The sequence below is a fragment of the Diadema antillarum genome, unplaced genomic scaffold (genome assembly GCF_040938485.1).
Source record: "Diadema antillarum isolate AM-2024a unplaced genomic scaffold, OU_Dant_1.0 seq00000595_RagTag, whole genome shotgun sequence".
Classification (NCBI taxonomy): domain Eukaryota; kingdom Metazoa; phylum Echinodermata; class Echinoidea; order Diadematoida; family Diadematidae; genus Diadema; species Diadema antillarum.
The window spans coordinates 450093-473920 of NW_027271526.1; the positions used below are offsets into that span (position 1 = coordinate 450093).

At 38.8% G+C, this 23828-nt stretch overlaps 1 protein-coding gene across 1 annotated transcript in view; it reads right to left on the reverse strand.

The window, feature by feature from the left end:
* The window catches only part of LOC139735733 (CAAX prenyl protease 2-like), a 46923-nt gene extending 23474 nt beyond the window's left edge, over positions 1-23449 (reverse strand). The window contains exon 1 of the mRNA XM_071646482.1: positions 23323-23449. Within this exon, the coding sequence (XP_071502583.1) occupies positions 23323-23447 (125 nt within the window). The 5' untranslated portion in view covers positions 23448-23449. The remainder of the gene's footprint in view (positions 1-23322) is intronic.
* Positions 23450-23828: the final 379 nt, after the last annotated feature.

The window sequence follows — 23828 nt, forward strand, 5'->3', positions numbered from 1 at the left end:
TTGTAGCCAATGTACAATATAGGTAAAAAAATCAAGGTCAAAGGTCAAAGAAGTCAAAGGTCAAAATTCTGTGTAGAAATTTTGAAGCTCTCACCTAGTGCCATCACATAAAGCAAACGGAATCGAAATCGGGTTAGAAATGGCGAAGGAGTAGCATTTTGTAGCAAAATGTACAATACAGGTCAAAAAATCAAGGTCAAAGGTCAAAGAAGTCAAAGGTCAAAATTCTGTGTAGAAGTGTTGAAGCCCTCACCTAGTGCCATCACATAAAGCAAACGGAATCGAAATCGGGTTAGAAATGGCGAAGGAGTAGCATTTTGTAGCAAAATGTACAATATAGGTCAAAAAATCAAGGTCAAAGGTCAAAGAAGTCAAAGGTCAAAATTCTGTGTAGAAGTTTTGAAGCCCTCACCTAGTGCCATCACATAAAGCAAACGGAATCGAAATCGGGTTAGAAATGGCGAAGGAGTAGCATTTTGTAGCAAAATGTATGATACAGGTCAAAAATCAAGGTCAAAGGTCAAAGAAGTCAAAGGTCAAAATTTTGTGTACAAGTTTTGAAGCCGTCACCTAGTGCCATCACATAAAGCAAACGGAATCGAAATCGGGTTAGAAATGGCGAAGGAGTAGCATTTTGTAGCAAAATGTACAATATAGGTCAAAGGTCAAGGTCAAAGGTCACGACTGAAATTCTGTGTAGAAGTTTCAAAGCTCCCATGTAGTGCTATCATATAAAGCAAACAGAATCAAAATTGGCTCATAAATGACAGAGAAGTAGCAAATTGAAGATTTTGATCACACACGGACGCACACACGGACACACGGACGGACGGACGGACGGACGGACACACGGACACACACACGTACGGAGCCCGTTTCATAGTCCCCTGCTCGAACTCGTTCGGCGGGGACAAAAAGGCTTCTATATTGGCAAATTGGGCGATTTTCAGCATGCGTGTATGGGTGGAAATGAGCTGCTTGGAGGGCTTCTGTGCTCTCCGAGTGCTTTTCTAGTTATCATCAGTATTCTTACTGTTCTTATATAGCGCATTAATACTTTTGGCAAGGTCTCTGGGTACTTCAGAGGAAAATACAAGAAAAAAAATAAGACTATCCCAGTATTACCTTTTGATATCAAACATATTAGCTTTCATCTTCGGAGTCTCCCTAAATCTGCACAGTATATCTCAAGACAGCATGTGAGACCATGCAGTCCCGACGGGCTCGGCAGAGGAAAAATGAAGCATGCACTTTTGGGACTTCCTTTCTTTATTTACCTGGTCTACGAAAGGCATCCCCTCCAGTCAGATTGAGATGAAAAACACTAAATCTGCTTCATGAGGAGTCTTATCTATCGTTGAGACCACTGAGACATTAAGTCTCCCTGTAACGAATACCTGACAAGTCAGATACAGTGAGATAATGTCTGTTGGATGTACCCCCATGTATCAGATGTTTATAGCAAATTGGGTCTAGTTTACAGAAGCAATGGAGGGGGAGAGAGGTGGGGGAGGGAAAGGGAGGAGGAGGGTTGTGACATTTTGTTTAAATGTCAGCGAAACTCTCAACAGAATGACTTTTTAGGTTGAAGCTCATGATTGTTGGAGAAGTTGTGATAATGTATAACCAACAAATTTTGTGATAACCCAGTTCTTGTCACTGTGCATACATCACAGTACGGTACTATCAAAATTTACTGGTGCATGATGGGTAAACTCCCATTTACTATCATCTGCTACTTTGCAGGCATTATAATCTTATCTCAGACATGTTCATGTTACAGACAATTTATATCATGTAAAAAAAAAGAAGAGATTACAATATTTCTAATACAGAAAGAGTTGATAGGCAAGGTCTTAGCAATCAAGCACAACTAGACAATATGTAGGTATAACTATATACAATGTATATTTTTGCATAATGACCTGGGCCCAGTTTTGTGGCTTTACAAATAATCGTCATCACAAGCCACTGGTAATAATTGCAGCCACTAGAGTATCAAGAAAACACTCAGCTATCTGCTTTATTGCTTTCACGTTGCCATGGTGAATGCAATTACAGTAAGTCGCAATTGTCGAGAAAGTTATGTGGTTGTTATTTTGTTATTGCTGGATTGGTAAATGAAGACCTGACGAGTTAAGTGATTCTACATTACACACCACTTCGCACTACTCTCACAGAAATGGGGTATATCAATTGCATAATTAGATAAATATGTCACACCGACCAGCCTGCTGCTTATTGACCGGGGAATTATGGGGGCACTCGCCTTCAAACATTTTGCCCACTGTGAATATAATTTGGAGGACAAGAATTCATTAGGTTTGAAATTGAAGGTGCAGTTGTCCAGACAACATAGTCACTATGGCAAGCCAATCAGTTTGCACACTCAATCAAACTGACAAAACATATAGACACACAAATACACACACACTCACATAACACTGCTCATAATACCTTTGTATCCACATTAAGCAATACAGGCAGGGCTACATCATGTACCATGCTAGCCTTATTCAAAGGCAATCACACTATTATTCTAGAACTGACAATCATGATACAGTTGCTGTTAGTTTGGTGGCATTTACTCTACTTCTCAAGTCAAAACAAAATAGCATAACACCGCTGAAAAGAATTAAACTATAACTTAATCAAATAGAAGCAAAAAAAATCAAACAGAAGTATATGCATGTGATGCTAATAATCACTACGAAACATCCATGGTTGTATGAATCTTGAAAGGCAGCAAATTTGATTCAACAAGGAAGCAGGAGAACGTCAGCAAAAGCAAGGCTTGACTGGGCTGATGGCCTCATGCGGAATTTAGCTCAGGTTAACCTCTCACAAAAAGTAGCTTTGCCTCTTATAAAAGGTACTTTTGAAATAGTACGTAGTGGGAGAAAGATGCAAGAGGGCTGAAGCCGAGCATGTCAGCCAAGGGACTTCTGAGATCTGCGACTGAGATTATTATTCATAAGCCTGAAGGAAACTTAACCAGCACACTACTCCTACTGAATAATTCATTCATTGAATAATTCAGTTGTTACTCAAAACTATCAGAATGGCTAGATTCGCTTATCAACCCTCACTGTGAAATGTACGATATTCATAAGTTTCACAGAACAGAGTTCTGCTGAGTGATTGTGATTTTTGCTACCAAACCCTGGTAGCAATGTTCAGTAATTCAAAGGCATACATTAGGACACTAAAATGGGTTTTCAACTACCAACTTGTCTGGGCTTGCCTCTTGTTGGTGGCTCGACTTTGTCTGGCAAAACGACACTTTGCTCGCTTAATACTTTAAACCAGAAACATTTGCAGCAGCATGACACTTTTCATGAATTAAAGCCAAGGCCTTTTTCGCAGCATGAAGTTTTTTGCAAATTGCAACTGTCATTCAATGCATCAAAGACATAACCTTCTGTGAGCTTCGATCACTTTGGAAAGCAAACTTTCTATTTTGTGAGGCCTTTCGGCGAATTCAGTCATATGAGCAGAAGTTTTTTGTTGTGAAGATCCCGCTACTGGTTTGGCAATACCTTTTTTCACCTTCGTATTACTGACAGACGAAGCGATCGTCTTCTTTGCGGTGGTACTGATAGCTACTGCGGCCTTGCCGCTTGCGTGTTTTTCTACCGGGATACCGACCTCGCCGGTGCCCGGACCCGGCGGGCCAGCTTTCGCGGGCGCCGCTGGGGGTTTGGGAGAGGCAGCTGATAACGAAAACGTGAAAAATAGTCTCTAAAGTGACTTACACTTCGACTGAGAGACTTTAAGTTTCAATATTCCACTAAAGCGCTAACCTATTCTTGAGGATCGCGCCAATATTTTCAGGGGGAAAAACGGGCATTCGAAGCCGTGCTTCAGTGCAAATGCGCCGTCAACGAATTGGGGAATCTGCGCATGCGTCAGCGGGTCTCTCTCTTGTCAACGTAATCCCTGACGGAATTACGAAGTATAATTTCTGGTTTTACAGTATCCCATGATTATTACAGCAAGGGGAGTCTGTGATAAAGGCTAAGCTTATACCAGCACACAAATTGCAGCAAACACATTTTCTGTATTCAGCGGACACCAGACAATGATTCTGGCCATCAGAACCAGACATGCTCGGCAAATCGTATTTGACGGGGCAAATCGTATTTGACGGGGCAAATAGAACTACTGGTCATAGCACTGCAAATATTCAGAGACTATTGATGGAGTAATAATGTAGCGGACATCATAGAACAATATCCCTCCCAACCATCCAGTGTCTACAAAGATCAGTGTATCTGCCTCACAGAATGATTTATCATTTGAGTTTTACATATATTTATTCTACTAGACTTTAAATAAAGACATTGCATGTGTGTGTGTGGGGGGGGGGGGGAGGGGGTTCTGTTTTGTTTTGTTTTTAATTTGTTTACTTTTTGTTTTGTTTTTGCTTTTATTTTGTTTCAAAACTCCTGAAATTTTTCCAGTAGACTCTTTTAAGACTGACTGTGGGCATTTTCTATAATGAAAAAAAGGGGGGGGGGTGCACTGTGTACATGAAATATTATGGTATATAGTTGCCTGTACATGGATATAATCATAAACTTCCCTTTTAACCTGTTGAAGACTAGTACCGAGTATACTTAGACAGATATCTACTGAAAATGTGTGTTGCAGCAAAATCAGCTCAGCCTCAATGGCTTAAAGCAGTCCAGGCTGCACCACATTTCCAAACCCATGGCCCCACAATCCCTCGCAGCAGCAAAGTGATGCAAGCAACATTGTACATGCAGGATAAAATATTACTTCAGGACCAGGAGGGCGATTAACACCATACAACATTTACGGCTGCAACACTGCCATGGGTCTCGACTCACGAATGAATAATGATAGCTACCCAATGTTTACTTTATTCTTTAAAGCTCATCACAATATCTTGCCAAACACATCTGTACTTTTAAAAATGTGACCTTGTACTTGTGGATTTGCAGCCATGAGTACAGAGCTTCCAAGAGACATGGCTGCAGGGAAGAACATGAACATAAGAGCACCTCCCTCCTCTCCTTATTCCTCTCATTTAATGGGCAAGTTGATAAAAATAAAAGACAGAGAAATCTGGACTAGATGTGTCCGCCAGTTGCAGTTAACCCTGGAGATTTATCCAAGATTGCTTGTGAGGGCACTGCCCATCTACTACCTGTCTATCGCTCTGGAAATATGAATCTGTTCCCATTAGGACGCAAAACTGAAGGACACTGCAGTACGGCAACCAGTTATTACTGCTGCTGCAGCTGAGTGATGCTATGATAAAATTTAATGGCACCAGATTAATATGGACCAGCATTACAATACATCTTCAGAGAAACTTAAGGGCAAAAATTGCTATCAATATACATTCTATACCAAATGTGACTCACAACAATGGTTTCAGGCGAAAGTCGAAAGAGCGAATTCCCTCCTAGGCGGGATACAAAGATTTTGACCATTGTTTTAGTCGATTTTGGCTTTTTTGAGAAATAAAATCTTTGATAAGTTTTCTACATCTAAACTAAATTTCAAAGCATAAGACTAAGTTTTTCATATCGAAAATGGAATTTTAAACACCCTGTATTGGATTGCACTCATCAGTTTCGATCTTCTTACGAACGCCGCGCCAATATGCCCAGTGTTGCTACAGCGCGGTGTCTCAAGTGTGATTGGCTAGAGCCATCATTTGATTACTCACAATTTCAAACATTGCCTTGTTTGTTTTTTATTCTTTTTGTTTTTGTTTTCGGGGTTGTTGTTCTTTTCGCCCTCAGTGAGCTCAAGTCTTTTTTGCACAAGATAGGAACTAAACTTGGGGTTTTTTTCTCAGTTGATTCATAAGTAGCTTTTGAGATTACTGTGAGATATTCTGAACTATCAAAACCTAATTAATACTGCCATCAATATGACACAATCTGAATGAGTGTTGAATTCTCTACAGAGATGTACGACAGCAAAGGCATTTATTCAGGTATAATTTAAATAAAATAGATTTTTGCATCTCGACACAAAAACCTAAAACTCCTGCGCGTGAGTGTTTGTCTAGTGTGTCGTGCCTAACTCTGGAGGGGATGGCATGCTTGATAATGCACACAGCTAAACTGGGATAAAACCTAAGCAGTCTTTTGGATTCAAACATAGCACTTCATTTGTTTCAAAAGCAGAATTCACTGCAGAGATAATAATGCAGAATATCATATGACCTACATAGATACCGATGTGCAAATGGTCAAAATGCTGTCACGTGACCATCGTAACAAGGATGAGAAATGTTATATTTCGCAAACATGTCGTGAACTGTGTACAACTGTGGAATATATGTGACTGTGCACCTCAAAACGAACATAAAGTCGCACACACTGATTTTGCGTGATGACTGAAAATAAGTGAAATGGGTCAACCTAGCCGAACTTGACTTTTTCATATTTTCTGCACAAGAGCGGGTCTTCTTTTACATTGTGCTAAAATTTGGTATCACAAAACGGGCAGGAAAGTGTGTTTTTTTAGCAGTTTATCTCACACATTTTTGGTAGAATAGTGTGATTAGGTGTGTCTTTAGAATCCCTTTTTCATTTCTGAAAAACCTTGTCCACACTCTTCACTTTCAACTCTAATAACTTTTGAAAGGATAGTGCTTCTGCTTTGAAAGTAGGCATTAATTATGGACAGAATGTGTTAATGAGGCATGCTTAATTTCACTTAGATCTGATAATCCCTTCATTGTTGTTACTCTGGTGGTTTACTTCCTGTTTTTTGTCCCATTCATCACACAGCCAGCACGGTTTGGTAAAGATTAAACGCTTGAATAGACACTGTACTTTAGAGCCTCTTTTCTCAGTTCACACTTTTCCTGAGTTTGTGCTTTCTTTCCAATATTTAGATAGGTTAGGAGAGTCCATTTGATTTGAGTTATACATCATTTTAAAGCTTAAAGTCTGCTCTTTCAGTATATGGTCTTAACTAAAAATTCATGTCTGGCGACTTTTTGTTTGTTTTGAGGTGCAGGGTCACATATCAACAATCACATTACACAAAGTGGGTTATTCAGAGGGATGTCTTAATTTAAAGTCAACCGCTGCATACAGACACTTTGCACACACAAATGCAAGTGCGACAGTGCAGCGCTAATAGTATGAGCATCTTATGTGTCCACATCACGTCCACCTGACAACAAAATGCTAATTTGGAAAAGCCTAGCATTTTGTAATTATCATAACAGAAAATGTTTGTTAATGCATTCAATGCAAAACAATGAAATGGATGCTTCCAAAAGTATAAACGGACAGATGCCTTCTAGTCACCTAACCTACCCAGGTTCATCCTTTGTTTGAAAATGAATCCCACAAGTTGTTATGTCGGCAAGGTTATGCATTATGTTGCCTTGACGAGTGAACTGCCTTTAGAAGCAACTGCGAAAAAAAAGAAGATCATTTGTCAAAATGTGCACATGAGCTAATGACAAACTTGGCTTATTTGAGTCCGCAAAGGTACATATAATCGAGAACCAGAAGGGCTTTATTGCAATTTTTAGGGGTATTGAGTTATTGGTATCCTGTTTGAGAGCGTGATCTCCTCTACATTATGATGTCAATTCTAAATTATTTCATTTTCAGTAAATTATTAAAAAGTCAAAACCACAGGGGCTCAATTTACCATATATTTGGAGCAACGCTTATTAATCTACCCACATTTGATTTAACAAACTTTTTATTTCATCAAAACTCATTGTTTTGTTTTATTTTTACTGCTCATATCTTAAGACCACAGTGGCACCCTTCTGGTTCTTAGCTGACCAATTTTATGTAACTCTGTCTAAACGGACTGCTGGAGTCTGCTCCCTGCGCACATTAATCACATGTCATCAATTTACTATTTTTTTTTTTGCATTTTTTTTTTTTACAGCAGTAACCTCCTTTTCATTCCTGGCAGATTGTGACATGCCAATCATCACAGCTTAAAAAAAAAAAAAAAAAAAAAAAAAAAAAAAAAATCCAAGAATGCTCTAAAGGCCATTGCAACTGGCAGTCAGAGGAGGACAGAGACACCAGCGCACTTTCTCCTATCATCTAGCGGCTCTCCCTCGTTACCATGGTTACTGGAAACCAGACTCACTGAGGAATAACATCAGACAGAGTGCCCCCGAGAAAGAGCAGGAGTGCACTGCAATGCGAGTCGATATCAGGCCACTGTCCGATCCTGAATTTTTGTCTTCTCGACCTCCTTGCCCTCCCCGTCTCGTATTTCTCCGCCAAGCTCTCTCACACCTCTACCCATCATCTTTCCTTGCTCTATATACAGGTATCTCTCCTCTTTTCTTCCTCCATTCCCTCCCCTCGCCCCCATTATTTTTTCTCTTACTCCCAGAAAAAGTCATCTAGCCCCTTCCATCCATTTATGTAGCTAGAGAATGTTCTGTCATTTACCTCTGTTGACTACTATTAAACTTCACAATTTAAGACATCATAAGTCATGATGGTATAGTATTGGTTGAGGTGAGGATTCAGCTTTTAACACCTTACGAGATATTTAGAAACCCCTCTATGAAATATCAAAGAGCATACAATTCTAGGGGAATTGAAAGTTTATTTGATGAAAATCAGTTCTGAAATGACTGAGATATCCGAAAACAATGTAAAACAAAGAGATCCTTATAAAATTGGTGGCCTGTCACATCTTATCAGGATTGCTTTTTTGGATATCTGTAAGAATTTTCTCTAAGAATCACATATTCTATCATATTTCATAAGAGGTTTCTCATTATCTCACAAACACACACACACACACACACACACACACACACACACACACACACACAAACAGGCTGAAACCTGCAGCCCCATCTGCATCAAAACTGTACCATCCCTTTAAAAGGTGACCTAGATGCTAGATGTACCAAACATATATTCCTTTGAGAAGAGGAAAGTTAAGGCGGAATGTATACAGCGAGTATGCTACCCTTGAAAACACCATTGCCATATTCTGAGGGATGAAGAGGCATACATTTAGTGGGAAAATACCTTTCCCGCAGTGAATTTAGTACTACAGTAAGGGAAAAAACAGTATTTTTCCATGAAACCTGCAGTATTTTTGGCCCAAAACACGACAGAATACTCTCTGCTGCCAAAAAGTAAAAGTTGGGATCTCTGATACAGTACTGGGCTTGATCTTTAGGGGAAAAAAACAAAAACAAAAACAAATATCATCAGCTTTGTAATGAATATAAAATATTTCAATATAGTTCTAACCAATGGGCTATTTATCAATAATTCCACAGAAACGACTAACTTGACAATAGGAAAATTTCAAAATTTCCATCAATAAGAGTGTCCATGAAAAATACAATTATGTACACTGGTAACTCCCTCTGGCATGTGCATTGAATTATTTCCGTTTTGATAAAAATGCAATAACATATATTCATTCATATCGTGCTCTTTAAAAAATTGGTTTCACAGTGCTTCACCAAGTTCTTGTTGATTCCCCGATACATGTATGATGAAAGCAAGTTCAGTAATCTTTCTGTCTATTTCTTTCTATTTCTCTTTTGCATGTGAGTTTCCATTTTTTTTAAAACCAATTTAAGCAATTTTCTTTGTCCTTTAATCAATGAAACTATACAATTTTAAATGCATCACATATACATTAAGTATGCCCTGCATCACACTACCTTGAAACCTTTTCAGTTGTGTGTCTGTAGGACAGAAAAAAAAAGGTGCAATTTATAATACGGAAAGATCACCAACTGCATTACCTTCCACAGTCTGTATCTTTATGCCTACAACCTATCTTTCCCATTAGTGCATCGCATACAAAGTGGCCTATTGACGGAGGGTATTGTTTGGTGCTCAACAATACTCTTGCTAATTGACCCCCATCCCATCATGGCAATGAGTCTGTGTGTGTTTCCATCTTCAACAAAGGACCGATCTACATGTATCACCGCACCCCCCCCCCCCCCTAACTATCCAATCCTATTCCTGTGGGGAAGACAGAAGGTTACCAACCACTTCCACTACCACCACATCCAACCAGGTGAAAACTCATTTCGTTAAATGCAATCTCGCAATTTTCTGGTCTGAGATGGAAACTGCCCCCGTGGGAGGGCTGATAAATATCCCACGGCCAATTCATGACGGCCGCTGTCAGCGAGAGCGCGTGTCACCTTAGAGTGAGCTATACATACAGATATACACCCGCAGAAATGCATACGTGTGGCAATTTATAGTCTGGTCAATATTCACGCGATCCTTTATTTGTGCGTCAAATATGTCTGGATACCATCAAGGCATACAACGCAAGTGGATGGAACTATCAATAGCTGTGGCAAAAACACTCAATGGGCTCGTTTGAATAGCATCACTTCACCCAGAACAGTTGCCATGGCGATTAAGCCTCTGACCGTACTTTGATGTCACTGCAGTGGACTGTTCCATTAGATTCCACTTATGCATTGTACATACAATTTTTTCTGCTGGATAAACAGTATTACAACACTTACTGTATTTTCTGCCAAAGTAATTAGATACTGTTACCATCAAACAAATACAGACATCAAGATTCAGAGAGAGACGGAAGGGACAAAAAGACTGCAGACATGTGTTCTAACTGCAATATTTGATCCAAATATATTTTTTTTCACCCCTGTTTGTTGTTGTCTGGTTATTTGCTCATATTTGAATCCAATTACATTTCCTGAACAAAAGGCAATAACATCTGCAAACCTAATTGGTGCTCGAAAATCTACGGAAATGTAATGATAATAAACAAATACATTTCCAAAATGCATTCATGAGCAAGGAGCTTTGCAACACGGCACAAACTTCACAATTCCCCTGGTCAGAATAACACAGTGAATATTAAACAATACAAGGATGTGGTTATGCAGCTACTCAAGGTGGGACTTCACAATGATACTGTTGTCCTGCTTTCCATGTAATAAAATCCATTGCTTTGCTTCATATTACATCCCTCCGTGAGGTTTAAAAAGGCACCGATTAACAATACTTCAAGTTTGAAAAATCCAAGCTACAAGGTCCTGCATGTGACTACTAGCTCTGTGATATCTGCTACATATTAACCCGTTCCTTACGGGAACCTGGTGGCCTGTGTATTAAGTCTATGGGGAATCCAGAATTCAGTATGGAACAGGTTAAGCTATAACAAACTAGGGTTTAAAAAAACATACACACCAAATGCCGCAAAAAGAGAGAAAATCTGTGAAAGATTAAATCTACATATTCTGCATTTCCCATAGAAAGTTGTGTCAGGATAAACCATTCAGTTGTACATTGTAGCTTGGTGATATTTCTTCACAGTGTTTTTAACAACAGCATAATTCTCAGAACTTTTATGGGCTAGAGTGTTTGTATGTTTTTTGAATGCAGTTGAACATCAACATCCGAGACAGTCAGCAACAATCAAGCAAGTTTCTGCAAGTGCATCACCACAAACAGCATCTTTAAGAAGAGCAAAAATACATGGCTGATGGACCACGAAGACTGCAAGGAATGTACACTATGCAATGTATTACAGGGATGGTACCGTTTCAGTTAAAATGGGACTTCAGGTTTCCAACATTTTTTGATGAAATATTTTGAGATTATGAGAAACATCTTATGAAATATGAAAGATCACATAATTCTAAGAGATATTCAAAGTTTACTGGATGAAAATTGGTTTTTAAATGGCTGAGATATCCAGAAACAAAGCAGCCCTAATTAAAGGTGGGATCTACAGATTATATGTACTTTTTATTAAGATCACATTGTGTTACTTTGTTTTAGGATATCTCAGCCATTTCAAAACTGTTTTTCCTCAAATAATCTTTGAATTCCTTTTAGAATTGTATGCTCTTTAACATGTCATACAGTGGTTTCTAAATATCTTGCAAAAGTTAAAAGCTGAATTCTCACCTTGAGCAACCAATACTATACCCTCCCTTAAATGTGTCAAGTTTCCACCAGCATGCAGAATGTGCTATTCAAAATACAATGTACCTTGGCACACTAAACCAAAAGTACAAACATAGGGCAAAGACAGTCACTTGAATCTATTCCAAATCATCATGGCTGTTCATACACTGACTGGCTTTGAACCAACTGTTTTTGAGGGACAGACAAGTTCTTGTAAATCAGTCGCAGAGACCAGTCATCAGACCTCGCTTTCACACATACCAAGAGTGCTTAATTTGAAACATGATTGTATTGAAGCATCACTATAGATTCATGATTCAAATTATCAAGCATTCTTTCCCTGTCAATGCAAACTGGAATTGGAGAAGGTGATTTGAAGCGTAATTCCAATCTTGTTTCAAATGATGGTCTGGAGGTGTTTTCCAATAATTCACCAGAATTATGGAACAAAACAGACATGTGAACGGATTAACCTCCAAATCGTATTTTTGGGGGGCAGTGCTTGTGGTGACCTTTCAACCACTTCAACCGAAAAAACACGCTCAAGTGCTCACACTGCAGTTAAAGTGCGGGCTACTTAACCGCTCAGTAGTGATTGATAGGAACTTTGAAGCCAGACCTCCTCTCCTTGCTCTGAAATTCAAACGCAGAATCCGCGAAGCCTTCCTCAGTCGTGTGACTGGACAATCACTTGAATCCTATAAATTCCAATTGTGTTTGTAATTTCAGCATTACAAATTTTATGTTTCTTGATAGGTGTGAAAACGACCTGAGTATCTGCAGAGTGCGAAGTTGCACCTGACTTCTCAGGGTTTGATAACCTGGGGGGGGGGGGGGGGGGGGGGGGTCCTGACACCAAGAACCACGCATCAACGAGAAACTTGATTAGCAGAAAGGTACAAATCTGGATTCAATATTCACCACAGCCTTGCCTCACTCCATAGCAAATTCATCACGGTAGACTGTAGTTTGGCTAATGACGATCACCATGGCTGTTGCGATAAAACATGGGACACATGAATCTCTACACAGAGCTCAAATCTCCTGCTCACTTCAAAAAGGGAGTCCTCTTCACGCATTTTCACTTTCTATCTAATGATCACCTTATGACAGAAGTCCTGATCTGGGGGGCGTTTCATCAACGAGTTACTCGGAGATTTTCACCGACAAATTAGCTATCAGCCAATCAGACGCAAGGATTTCAGTAGCTTTTCACAGTTGTCAGTGTAAATCACTGACAAAAAAGTTTCATGAAACGGTCCCCAGGTTGACCATAAATTCTCTTCCTTTGATGCTCTCATTTCTCTGTGCTCAAGATGAAAAAAAAAAAGGGGGACAGATATTGAAGCTCGCAGAGAGCAATGAATACATTGTATTACCAACAAACTTCCAATGATATTTTCAAGACGCTGCACTTTAAAATGACTTTAATAAATGAAACCAGTGCAAATGTGCGGGAGAATTACAACTGTTCAAGAGAAAATCAGCAAATTTTATTCCCTCTCATAGAGGGTGCCATTCGATCTATCCCTGGATGCATGTACTGTGAACCACATTTACAGGTATGAATGACAGAACTAGATGCAATTTACATCAAACACACACACACACACACACACACACACACATACACACTTGCACACACTCACACACACAGGTAAAGATGGCAACTGCAAAACTGGTATCCACTTTATGAATACAGTTAAAGGGAAACTCAAAAATGTAAAACAAAGTGTATAGGCATATACACTGTGCTTCTAGTCATAAAATCAAGAATGTGTTAGAGAGAAAGTGTCAGTATGTAATATTTCAGCCTATGAAAATCAAACTATAATCAATTAATCTTCCCAATTTTCTCCTGACATGGATATCCTTGGTATAATAACAGGGAAAAAGGGTACCTGGCATGTCTTGTCACAAGTGTTGTTTTCTGTAAAGAGAGTTTTGAATAATAAGGTCTGTTGTACAATTAGTACACATATCTACTGGGCAGTGTTTCACAGCCTAGAAATAACATGAAAATTATCAAGGCACTAACTATCATAATCTCAATTTGCAAATAATATCACCACAATCCATATCCCATGACAGAGGCAAGATCTGGAATCTGAATGTGAAACTTGCCTAAACTTTTTGCATTCAAACACTGCACACCACAATATTGCATTAATACCTAGAGTGTAGATAGTGCAAACCTTCAGCCAAAAGTCTGGCCCATAAACCACAAACTGTGTTCAAAAGCGGCCGCTGTGCTGATTAGCAACACATGTACGTTCAGTGCAAAAATAACATGTTTCCCAAATTAGCATGCAGGTTTAGCGCAGTCTGGCCGGGAACTCAAATGAGTGAGATAACTCTGCCATCACCTGGCATAATCAGAGGAATTACAGCACAAATTTGGAAATGTGCAGTGTAGCACCTGCTTTTTGGGGCCAGCCAGTGGAATGTTTTATAATAACTGTTATCATTATTCATATCAACCCACCAGAAGTAGAGTTCTGACTGCATGAAGTGAAAAAACACACAAACACATCATAATTACCAAGCCTACACCTAGTGCTAAAAGAGGTTGGAAATTCAAAGCACAGAGAAAGGGGGAGAAAATTTAAAAAAAATTCTCCTTCCTTCTTTGTAGATGAACCTTCGTCTTATAGATGAACTTTTTCACCAGAATCTTGGAATGTAGTCAAACTAGCTGAAAATCACAGAAGGAAAGAAAAGATATATTGCATTTATGCTCTGAATGTACTCATAATTCACAGTATATCGTCAGAATCTCTCACTGTGCAAGGCTATCAAGTAAGGCTAGCCAGAAAGTGCATCTACACCTCTCCGAGGTATAAGCACTGAGTGTATGCAAAATTATGGAAGAGGTTATGACAAGTGTCAGGTCATGTGGTTTATACACCACAGAGCAGTGGTTGGTATTTTGTGACAGGATTCATGCATCAATGTCGCAAGCACAATTCCTGCAAAGTTTGAATTACCCCCCTAAATACCATGGCATTTTGTATAAAGGTAATTTCGAAATGCTGTGCTATTTACCATGGCATTTCATGGTAAGTATGAAAGGCCCTAGTCACAGCAAAAAGCATGGTAAGTTTCTATTGTTTCTTCATCAGAAGAACTATGGGGGAGGGGTGCACGCAGAAAGGAAGGAGGGGACATTTCAGTATTCAAAATAATGTAATGCCATGAAGCTCATGCCGGGCGTCATGTCATTAATCATACATTGATGGCGATATGTGGGGATGACATTGAGCTCTGGCAGTCATAATGAAAGCCGCTCCATATATCGCCATAGACTATCGGAACCAAAGCAAGCCAAGCATTAACTTCACCAGAATGATAGACTAGGGCTCACCACAGATTAAAGTACTTAACAAACTGCTCACTGAGGGAATCATTCAAATTGTAGCAACGTCTTATCGACTCAAGTACTATGTCAACAAATGGTCTGTTATATTGAAGCTGAAGTACGTTAAAAAGAGATTAATCAAATTCTTCAGAGAAAATCATTATAAACAATCAAGCACTGATACGAATGCAAGACAAGAACTGAAAGTAAGGAGTGATAAAAAAAATCAAAACAAAACAAACAAAGGAAGAATGCTTTTATCAATGATAAAATCATGTAACAGACATCATGCAGTATCCTTCAACATCTGTATTGGTCATATGACTGCAATGTTACTGGTAAAATATTTCCACATTTTTTTTTTCTTCTTTTGAAGGCATCTTTAGAATACATTTCCTTCTTGATTCTTATTCAAGCTCTGTAAAAAACTTATACATTAACCACCAACGACAAAGGACTTGGAATATCATTTTGTATTATCTTCATGAACCAATGCCGCTGAAATACTTCGAAAAAAGCAATCAAATCAAAAATATATCTACATTGTACCTAGTTTTCATTTCCCCTAAAAACACTTGGAGAGACATTTTCTTTATGATACAAAAATGTTGCCAAAAGTGATTATATGTCCACATCTCTGTTTGCATAGGGAAGAGCAGGTAAACTAAGTAGACACTTAACAAGCTGGGAGCTGAAAAGTCTCATACCCACTGTGAGATGAGCTTAGGAATAAAATACTGAGGGCGTCAACAGGTCATATACAATAAGCAATAGACGAACATAATTCAGCATTACTTAAATGCTAAAGCAATTCATGATTTTAACGTGTACAAAGGTATGATATAAATGTCTTTCACTGCATCTTTTTGTTTGTTTATTTGGGAGATTTGTGAGGGTGTAATATGTGATTTCAATGGCACAATATTATGTACATCATTGTTTGCATCTTTTTAGTTGTTGTTGTTAATTTCCAATCACATCCTATATCTGCCAAAGGCAGGAGCATGATTTGGCATGTAACTGGCCCAATATGTCCACACTGTCCCAAATTGCCCAAGGACCAACAGGGTGAAGTACCTGTAGTCGTCCACACAGAACGTTGGAAGGCAATCCTGGATGAATACCCAGCACGCATACCGAACTTAACCACACCATCAGCCGCGAGAGATACAAGCTCAAATTCGTGTTTGCATCCCTATCAAGATCGGGAGCTAGCCCAGTTCCCCTTCTCAGCAGTCACCTCCGGGGAAACGAGAAGTAGTCTCACTGTCAAGATTAGACATCCCCTTGTTCGGTCACTAAGGTTTTTAACCAGGAAGTTGTAATCCTACTCAAGCCAGATAAATGGCTTTGATAAGACAGATGATCTCCATGATCAAGTGTCTTGATTACTCAAGTGATAGGCCTATAAAAACACTCTGCAGCTATGTTACTGCACAAAAAAAGACAAGAAAAAGAACTGGCTTCATATTAACCCATTGAGTATACTCGGGCAGGTGTCTATGTGAAATGTGTATTAGAGCAAAATCAGCCCGTCTTCAACAGGTTAGGACATCCAAAGGGTGACCTCTCCTTTTAATGCAAAAGCAGATTTGCAGGGAAGGGCAAAATAGCAGTAAAATAATGACTTACCCTTTATCTCTAAAAGTTCCAGCCCCACCAGACTCACAATCACTTGAAAATGAAATCACTGTATCATATTTGAGAGCTATACGAGTGTTGGACCAGCGTATACTGCAGACAGCATTTTCAACAGAGATCTTCCTTGGATGCGATGTTATGAGAAATATTTATATGTTAAATTTGTATTTTACTTATCTTTAACTTTATATTTAAAGCTCTAGCCTTCCAATTTATTGTGTGTGGTGGCGGGAGGAGGAGATGTGGTAATATCCTTTATCAGAAACATTGCAGAACATAGTTTTGTAATACTGCATCACAATTTCCAGTATTAACATAGCTTGGTAAAAGGTTATTTACACAGGGACCAAATTTACAAACGAATAGTACCTCACCTTTGAAAATGTCATAGTTGGACAAGTATGTTTAATTGTTGATGAAGGCTAGGGGTCCACTTCAAATGGCAAAGGCAGCAATACGATGCAAACAAGAAGCCCAAAGGGGTAGTATAGTGCACAAAAAATGGAAAGAGCCCCAGATAAATCAACTTTTAACCATGCAAAGGAAGCTAATGGATGCAATCATAGTATTGTAAGTCTTGGGTTTAGAAGCACCATGTTTAACAGGAGGGCAATGAATTATTTCTGAGCATTACTGTGCACAGTACTTAATATCCCCCTAAATGAAAAGAAAAAGAGACCGCAGTCACATCGACACTGTATCACATACTGTTGGCATTAACGGATTGTGCTTACACACCACAACTGTCAATGTGGACACACCAACAGATAAAAAACCCCAGCTACACTAAGATTCTAGTTTTCGTTCTCAAATGGTTTCATCCTGTAATCCATCAAAATGTCAGTATATAGCAGAACCCAGGAGAGCTCCATCTAAAACATACACATGGCAATCTGCATCCCCCAAGTCAACAACCTTCAAATATTGTTAAAGGGATACTGTAAAACGAGGAATGTTCGCATGCAATTTAATTTCGCGAATTTCACGAGCGCCAAGATTTGCGAAATTAAAATGCACGCAAAATTCTTGTCTACACTATATGCATTGAACGCCAGTGGCAATTCATGAAAATTTCATGCCACAAAAAAGGCTGTCGGCTCCGATTCACAAAGATTTCAGGCCGCGAATATGTCATGTTTTACAGTGGTGTACAAGTAGTATTGGTTGAGGTGAGGATTCAGCTTTTAACTTTTTGCCAGCTACTTAGAAACTACTTTAAAAAGAGCATACAATTCTTAGAGGAATTCAAAGTTTATTCTATAAAAATTAGTTTTGAAATGGCTTAGATATCCCAAAAGAAAGTAAAACAAAGCGATCTTAATAAAAGGTGGGTCCCACCTGTTATTAGGATCGTTCAAGGATATCTCGGCCATTTCAAGACTGATTTTCATCAAATAAACTTTCATTTTCTCTTAGAATTATATGCTCCTTCATATTTCATAAGAAGTTTCTCATAATCTCTTAGAAGAAAATTGTCATAAAAAAGCAGTGGAAACCTATCTTAACTGAAACTGTATACCATCCCTTTAAACTTTGGCACACTAGCAATTTGCGTTTGAAATGACAGGGCACATACATTGTACATATCCGTTCCATGTTTCTCTCCTGATACAAAGTGGTATCGTATTGTGTAAAAGTAAAGGAAATGAACCTGGTATAAACAAGAATGAATGTTCTCTGGGGTACGACTACAGATGGCACGCAAGACCAATCTTGCTTTAACATCGAAGCAGATACTCAGGGTGGTCCACAACTTGAAATTTTAGCATGTTGCAAGCTCAGAATCTGAGAATATTGCAGAAATTGAATATGCGCGGAGCGCACACAATGAGTACGTAGTACACAATATTTTGCTGCTTATCTCTCTTTGTGCTGCTTACATTCAATGTTCTCTCTCATGTTTTGCACACAAATATCTAAAGAATCTGGTAGTTTGATGTTTCTAATTTATGCACATGTTTTGCACATTTTTGAATACTTTTCCTTTGAGCTTGTTGCAAATTCTTGAGGATGTTGCATAGCATGTTGCTGGCTTTTTAGGATGTTGCACAAGAATTTTAGCATGTTGCAGCAACATGCTAAAACCCCTCATGGACCACCCTGAGATACTGGATGAAACTTTAGAGAAGCTTCAAATGGGTTGTGAAAAATCTCCTGCCAAGGAAATGTCCATTCAATTTGAATGAATTACAGAATTTAATGGTCTAATTCCATTTCTTAACCCATTGAGGACGGACTGATTTTGCTACAACATGCATTTCCCATAGACACCTGCCCGAGCATTCTCGGGACTCGTCCTCAACGGGTTAATACAGTACATGCACTTAACCTTGAACGTTGACTGAATTAATCCCTTGCAGCAGCCCAGGAGAGCTATGCTGGGGTTGAGGTGTCCAGTGCAGATCTAGTGACAGTGACTGTGGTGATACTTAATTTTTGAATTTCTAAACAATATAAATATTCAAGTAACAACCAGGCTTCCAGAAAAGAAAAGAAAAGAAAAAAACTCATAGGGATAATCCTATCATGAATGATGAAAAAAAAAAAAAAGTTGATGGGTAGCATTCACAACTGGTGATAGGATTGTGTTCACATTCTGTTATTTTGTACAATTTCTTAACCCTTTAATAGTGTGCATGGGAACTTTGGACAGTGTGTACAATGCTATGCGGTTTTCTGTGTCAATTGGCACGCAAAGCACGTAAAGGGTTAATAGAGGCTACCCATGGTCACAGCACGGCTCAAGTGGCCTTACAGCTACCGTAGCCCATCTCATATGGCAGGCTATATGACATGAATTGACATAGCTGGTTCTCTCATTCTCCCTCTCCCTCCAGGTATTGAGTAAGAGTATAATTCCAGGGCTACAGTGATACAGTTTTTCTTCTCCAGTGTTTACAAGCTATTATCTATGCTATTATTGCTGAATAAACCATGGATCTTGTAAGAAAAATGAAATCATAATGAAAATTACAGCAAGTCACAGTGATACAAAAACACACCAACTTGCCTGAGGCTACAATATGTATTAAACTTTACTGATGGGCTAGAGGGAAATGCTTGTATATATGTGACCGTGCACCTCAAAACGAACATAAAGTCGCACACTCTGATTTTGCGTGAGGACTGAAAATAAGTGAAATGGGTCAACCTAGCCGAACTTGACTTTTTCATATTTTCTGAAAGAGCGGGTCTTCTTTTACATTATGCTAAAATTTGGTATCATAAAACGGGCAGGAAAGTGTGTTTTTTAGCAGTTTATCTCGAACATTTTGGTAGAATAGTGTGATTAGGTGTGTGTTTAGAATCCCTTTTTCATTTCTGAAAAACCTTGTCCACACTCTTCACTTTCAACTCAAATAACTTTTGAAAGGATAGTGCTACTGCTTTGAAAGTTGGCATTAATTATGGAAAGAATGTGTTAATGAGGCATGCTTAATTTCAGTTTAATCTGATAATCTCTTCATTGTTGTTACTCTGGTGGTTTACTTCCTGTGTTTTGTCCCATTCATCGCACAGCCAGCACGGTTTGGTAAAGATTAAGCGCTTGAATAGACACTGTACTTCAGAGCCTCTTTTCTCAGTTCACACTTTTCCTGAGTTTGTGCTTTCTTTCCAATATTTAGATAGGTTAGGAGAGTCCATTTAATTTGAGTTATACATCATTTTAAAGCTTAAAATCTGCTCTTTCAGAATATGGTCTTAACTAAAAATTCATGTCTGGCGACTTTTTGTTTGTTTTGAGGTGCAGGGTCACATATGTATAGGATATTTGCCCAACTGCCTATAGGTAGTATTTAAGCAGGTAGGACACATCTTTTCTTGGCGATTTCCTGCAATTAGAAGTATCATCATCGTCAGATAATGGGTCAAATGGATTAAAAGTGATGGTCCCAATGCATCATGCTGAAAATTTTCAAGAAATGAATATCAGCAGTCAGCAGTGGGAAGGTTTTCACAGATTATGACGCTGTTTAAAGGCATAACTTACCATTTGCAGATGACACAAAAACCCAGCATTAGTGCTTTAAAATAGCTCTAAAATAATGTGAGTTACAAGTAGGGATAGAAACAACTACTGTATATATTGGAATCCTTATAATCGATGTTAAGTACTGTTAAATACGCTAAATGTGAACAATAGTTATAATATCTAAATGTTTCTAGACTAAACCATTTACAGTTATGGTTTATTGAGAAAAATACGGATATCTCTCTATATTTTAGGCTTTATTGCAAACATTTTATATGATAGGATGTTTTGTGATACAACAGATCTACACATATGAATCAAATGTGATATCTTGATTTTTTTTTTAAAGTCACTCCTCCCAAAGGTAAACAGGACCTTTAAAACAAAATGTAATAATTGTGCACACGTGTGAAGACCACTCCCTCCCTTGGCATGCTCACTTCCCTTAGAGACGTCTGCTCTCTGGACCCTATACAAGGAAGTGAGCCAGGTGAAAGTAAAGTGATCGTGTGCAACGCACGGCTGCTGGAACCTGCTAAGAATCTATTGAGAATCACTTCCTGATTCAAGGAAATTCATTGTATACCCGAATTGCGTGCTAGGTAACAAACTGAAGTACGTTCAATTGGTCATTTAATACATTGAATTTAAAGAGTGCATGTCAGCTGAAAGTTTAGATTGAAAGATCTGACGATTCATTGCATTTAATAGTTATACCTACATAAAGCAAGATATTTCACAGCATGAAATTTCACTAATTGCTGCTGGCATTCAATGCATAAACGGTCCTATACAGTGTATAGTGTAGACAAGAACTTTCGTGTGCATTTTACTTTAGCAAATCTTGGTTCTTGTGAAATTTGCGAATCTTGGTTTTCATGAAATTTACGATATTAAAATGCACATGAACATTTCTGTTGAAAGTATGAGAGTACAAAACTCATTATGGACCTTGAGGTTTGACTAAGTATCAGCAAGCTTAACCAATGGCAGTTGATAATTTAGAACTCTTCTCATCATCATGATTGCTGTAATAATGGATTTTTTTTTGCGCATTTCATGACACCAGAAACTAAAAATAAAAGCACACAAATACTCTTGCATGCCATATGTTCCAGTAATTAATGTCCTAATTCCATGGAATTAAAAATATGCAAAATTCATCTTGCCCAGCCTAGCACGAAAAATTACTCACATTTTGAAAATATCCACTTTTACAGTACAGACAGTATTCAATGGCAAGGGTAGTGAACCCATCCACACACATACATAAGTGTACACTTGTACTGGTCTATGTACAGACAACATCGACAAGATTTGGTAATAGTAAAGACACAACAGAATAATCATAAAGGATTGATTATGAGTAAATCAATGCATACAGCAGGGTCTGGCGGGGGCACTATGCATGCTAGCCCGACCAGACACTGTTACGTACCATGTACAGCGACTGGGCTGTGTATAGTTATATGCATGCATGAATTATGTTTGTATGAAAAACAATTTCTAATACATCTGGTGCAAACAGAAGTGGGGTGGATGTCCCAAAAGGAGCTCTCTCTTAATCACTTTATGCCTACAAATTGTACACTATCACAAAAACAAAATTTCATAAAAATTGTTAGATCTTGATGGGCACATTATTCTATTAGGCCCTAGGGGATCTACTAGACTAAATAACAAGAATCTACTTATCAATCTAGATCTAACGTTAGATTACTTGGGTTATCGACTTATCGGTTAGGTCCTAAGGCTAAACCATCATTCAAATTGCAGAGGCAAATTGAAGGTGCAGGTGTAGGCATATGATGTCTCAATTTAAATCATTAATTCCAATTCAATGATTTCTTACATAAACAAATACATCCACACTTAACACTTGCACGGTTAAATCTGGTTTACACACACGTGATATGATGAATGCTCTTCTTTGCAACAGCACTAGCAAGAAGGTGGTATGTAACTATACACAGCCCAGTCGCTGTAAGTAGCACAACGTACAATTGTAATTGTATTAACAGCGTCTGGTCGGGCTAGGTGGTATGGTATAAAATACAGACACAGCTGCATCAATCGTTTCTTACTGCACGTTACGGCAGGAAATCGGGTTCAATAGAATCGGCTACTCTACTCCACAACTAGGAGCTAGAGCATTTCACTAAAAAGTGCTATGATTTCTCGTATGAATGGTCTGCTAACATTTACAAATGTGGCTCCTGATCATGCTGATCCTGTGATGCAGAATGCCGTTCACACGACCCAGTGCTCACCGCGAGGTCTCGGCGCGGCGGCGGGGTAAACGTGCCTGCCGCTTGGGTGTACGCGAGGCCAAGCTTCCGTTCACTTTTGAGTCACAGATGTGTACTATTTCCCCGACTCTTTCCACAAGATTCCTCTTTTACCACATTTTACGAGACATTTGCCGTATACTATACCTTGGAAGTTCTCTCTTCCATACATACAAGCTCCCGACGTAGGCCACAGCAAGCATTAAGCAGCTAAAAACTGCTTTCGTTGGTGTCAAGCACGGGAAGGCAATGTTTCCTATATACGAAGCCATCTTTCCACCATACCGACCAAGCCAGCGACGGAGCCGATTACACTTGTGTTGTATGCTACTACACTACACATTCACAGCTGTGGCTTGCTAGTGATGTGTATACGTGTGTGTGCACACATGTAGGATAGCAAGATTTTTCAGTGTGTCCCCAAAAACCGTGTACCGACAAAAGATGGCGACATTTAAATTCTTGAACCAAGACACACATCAACAGATTTTTCTCCTCTACACCACACTCGTTGTAAGCTCTTTCAATGGACAACATGCAGCGGTTTGTTTGGGGATTTTCCCCTTCAACTAACACTTCGGCAATTAATCGATAGGCAATGTACAAAAAATATTTGGATGATATTCCATAGAAGTGATTAGCTTGAAATTGTT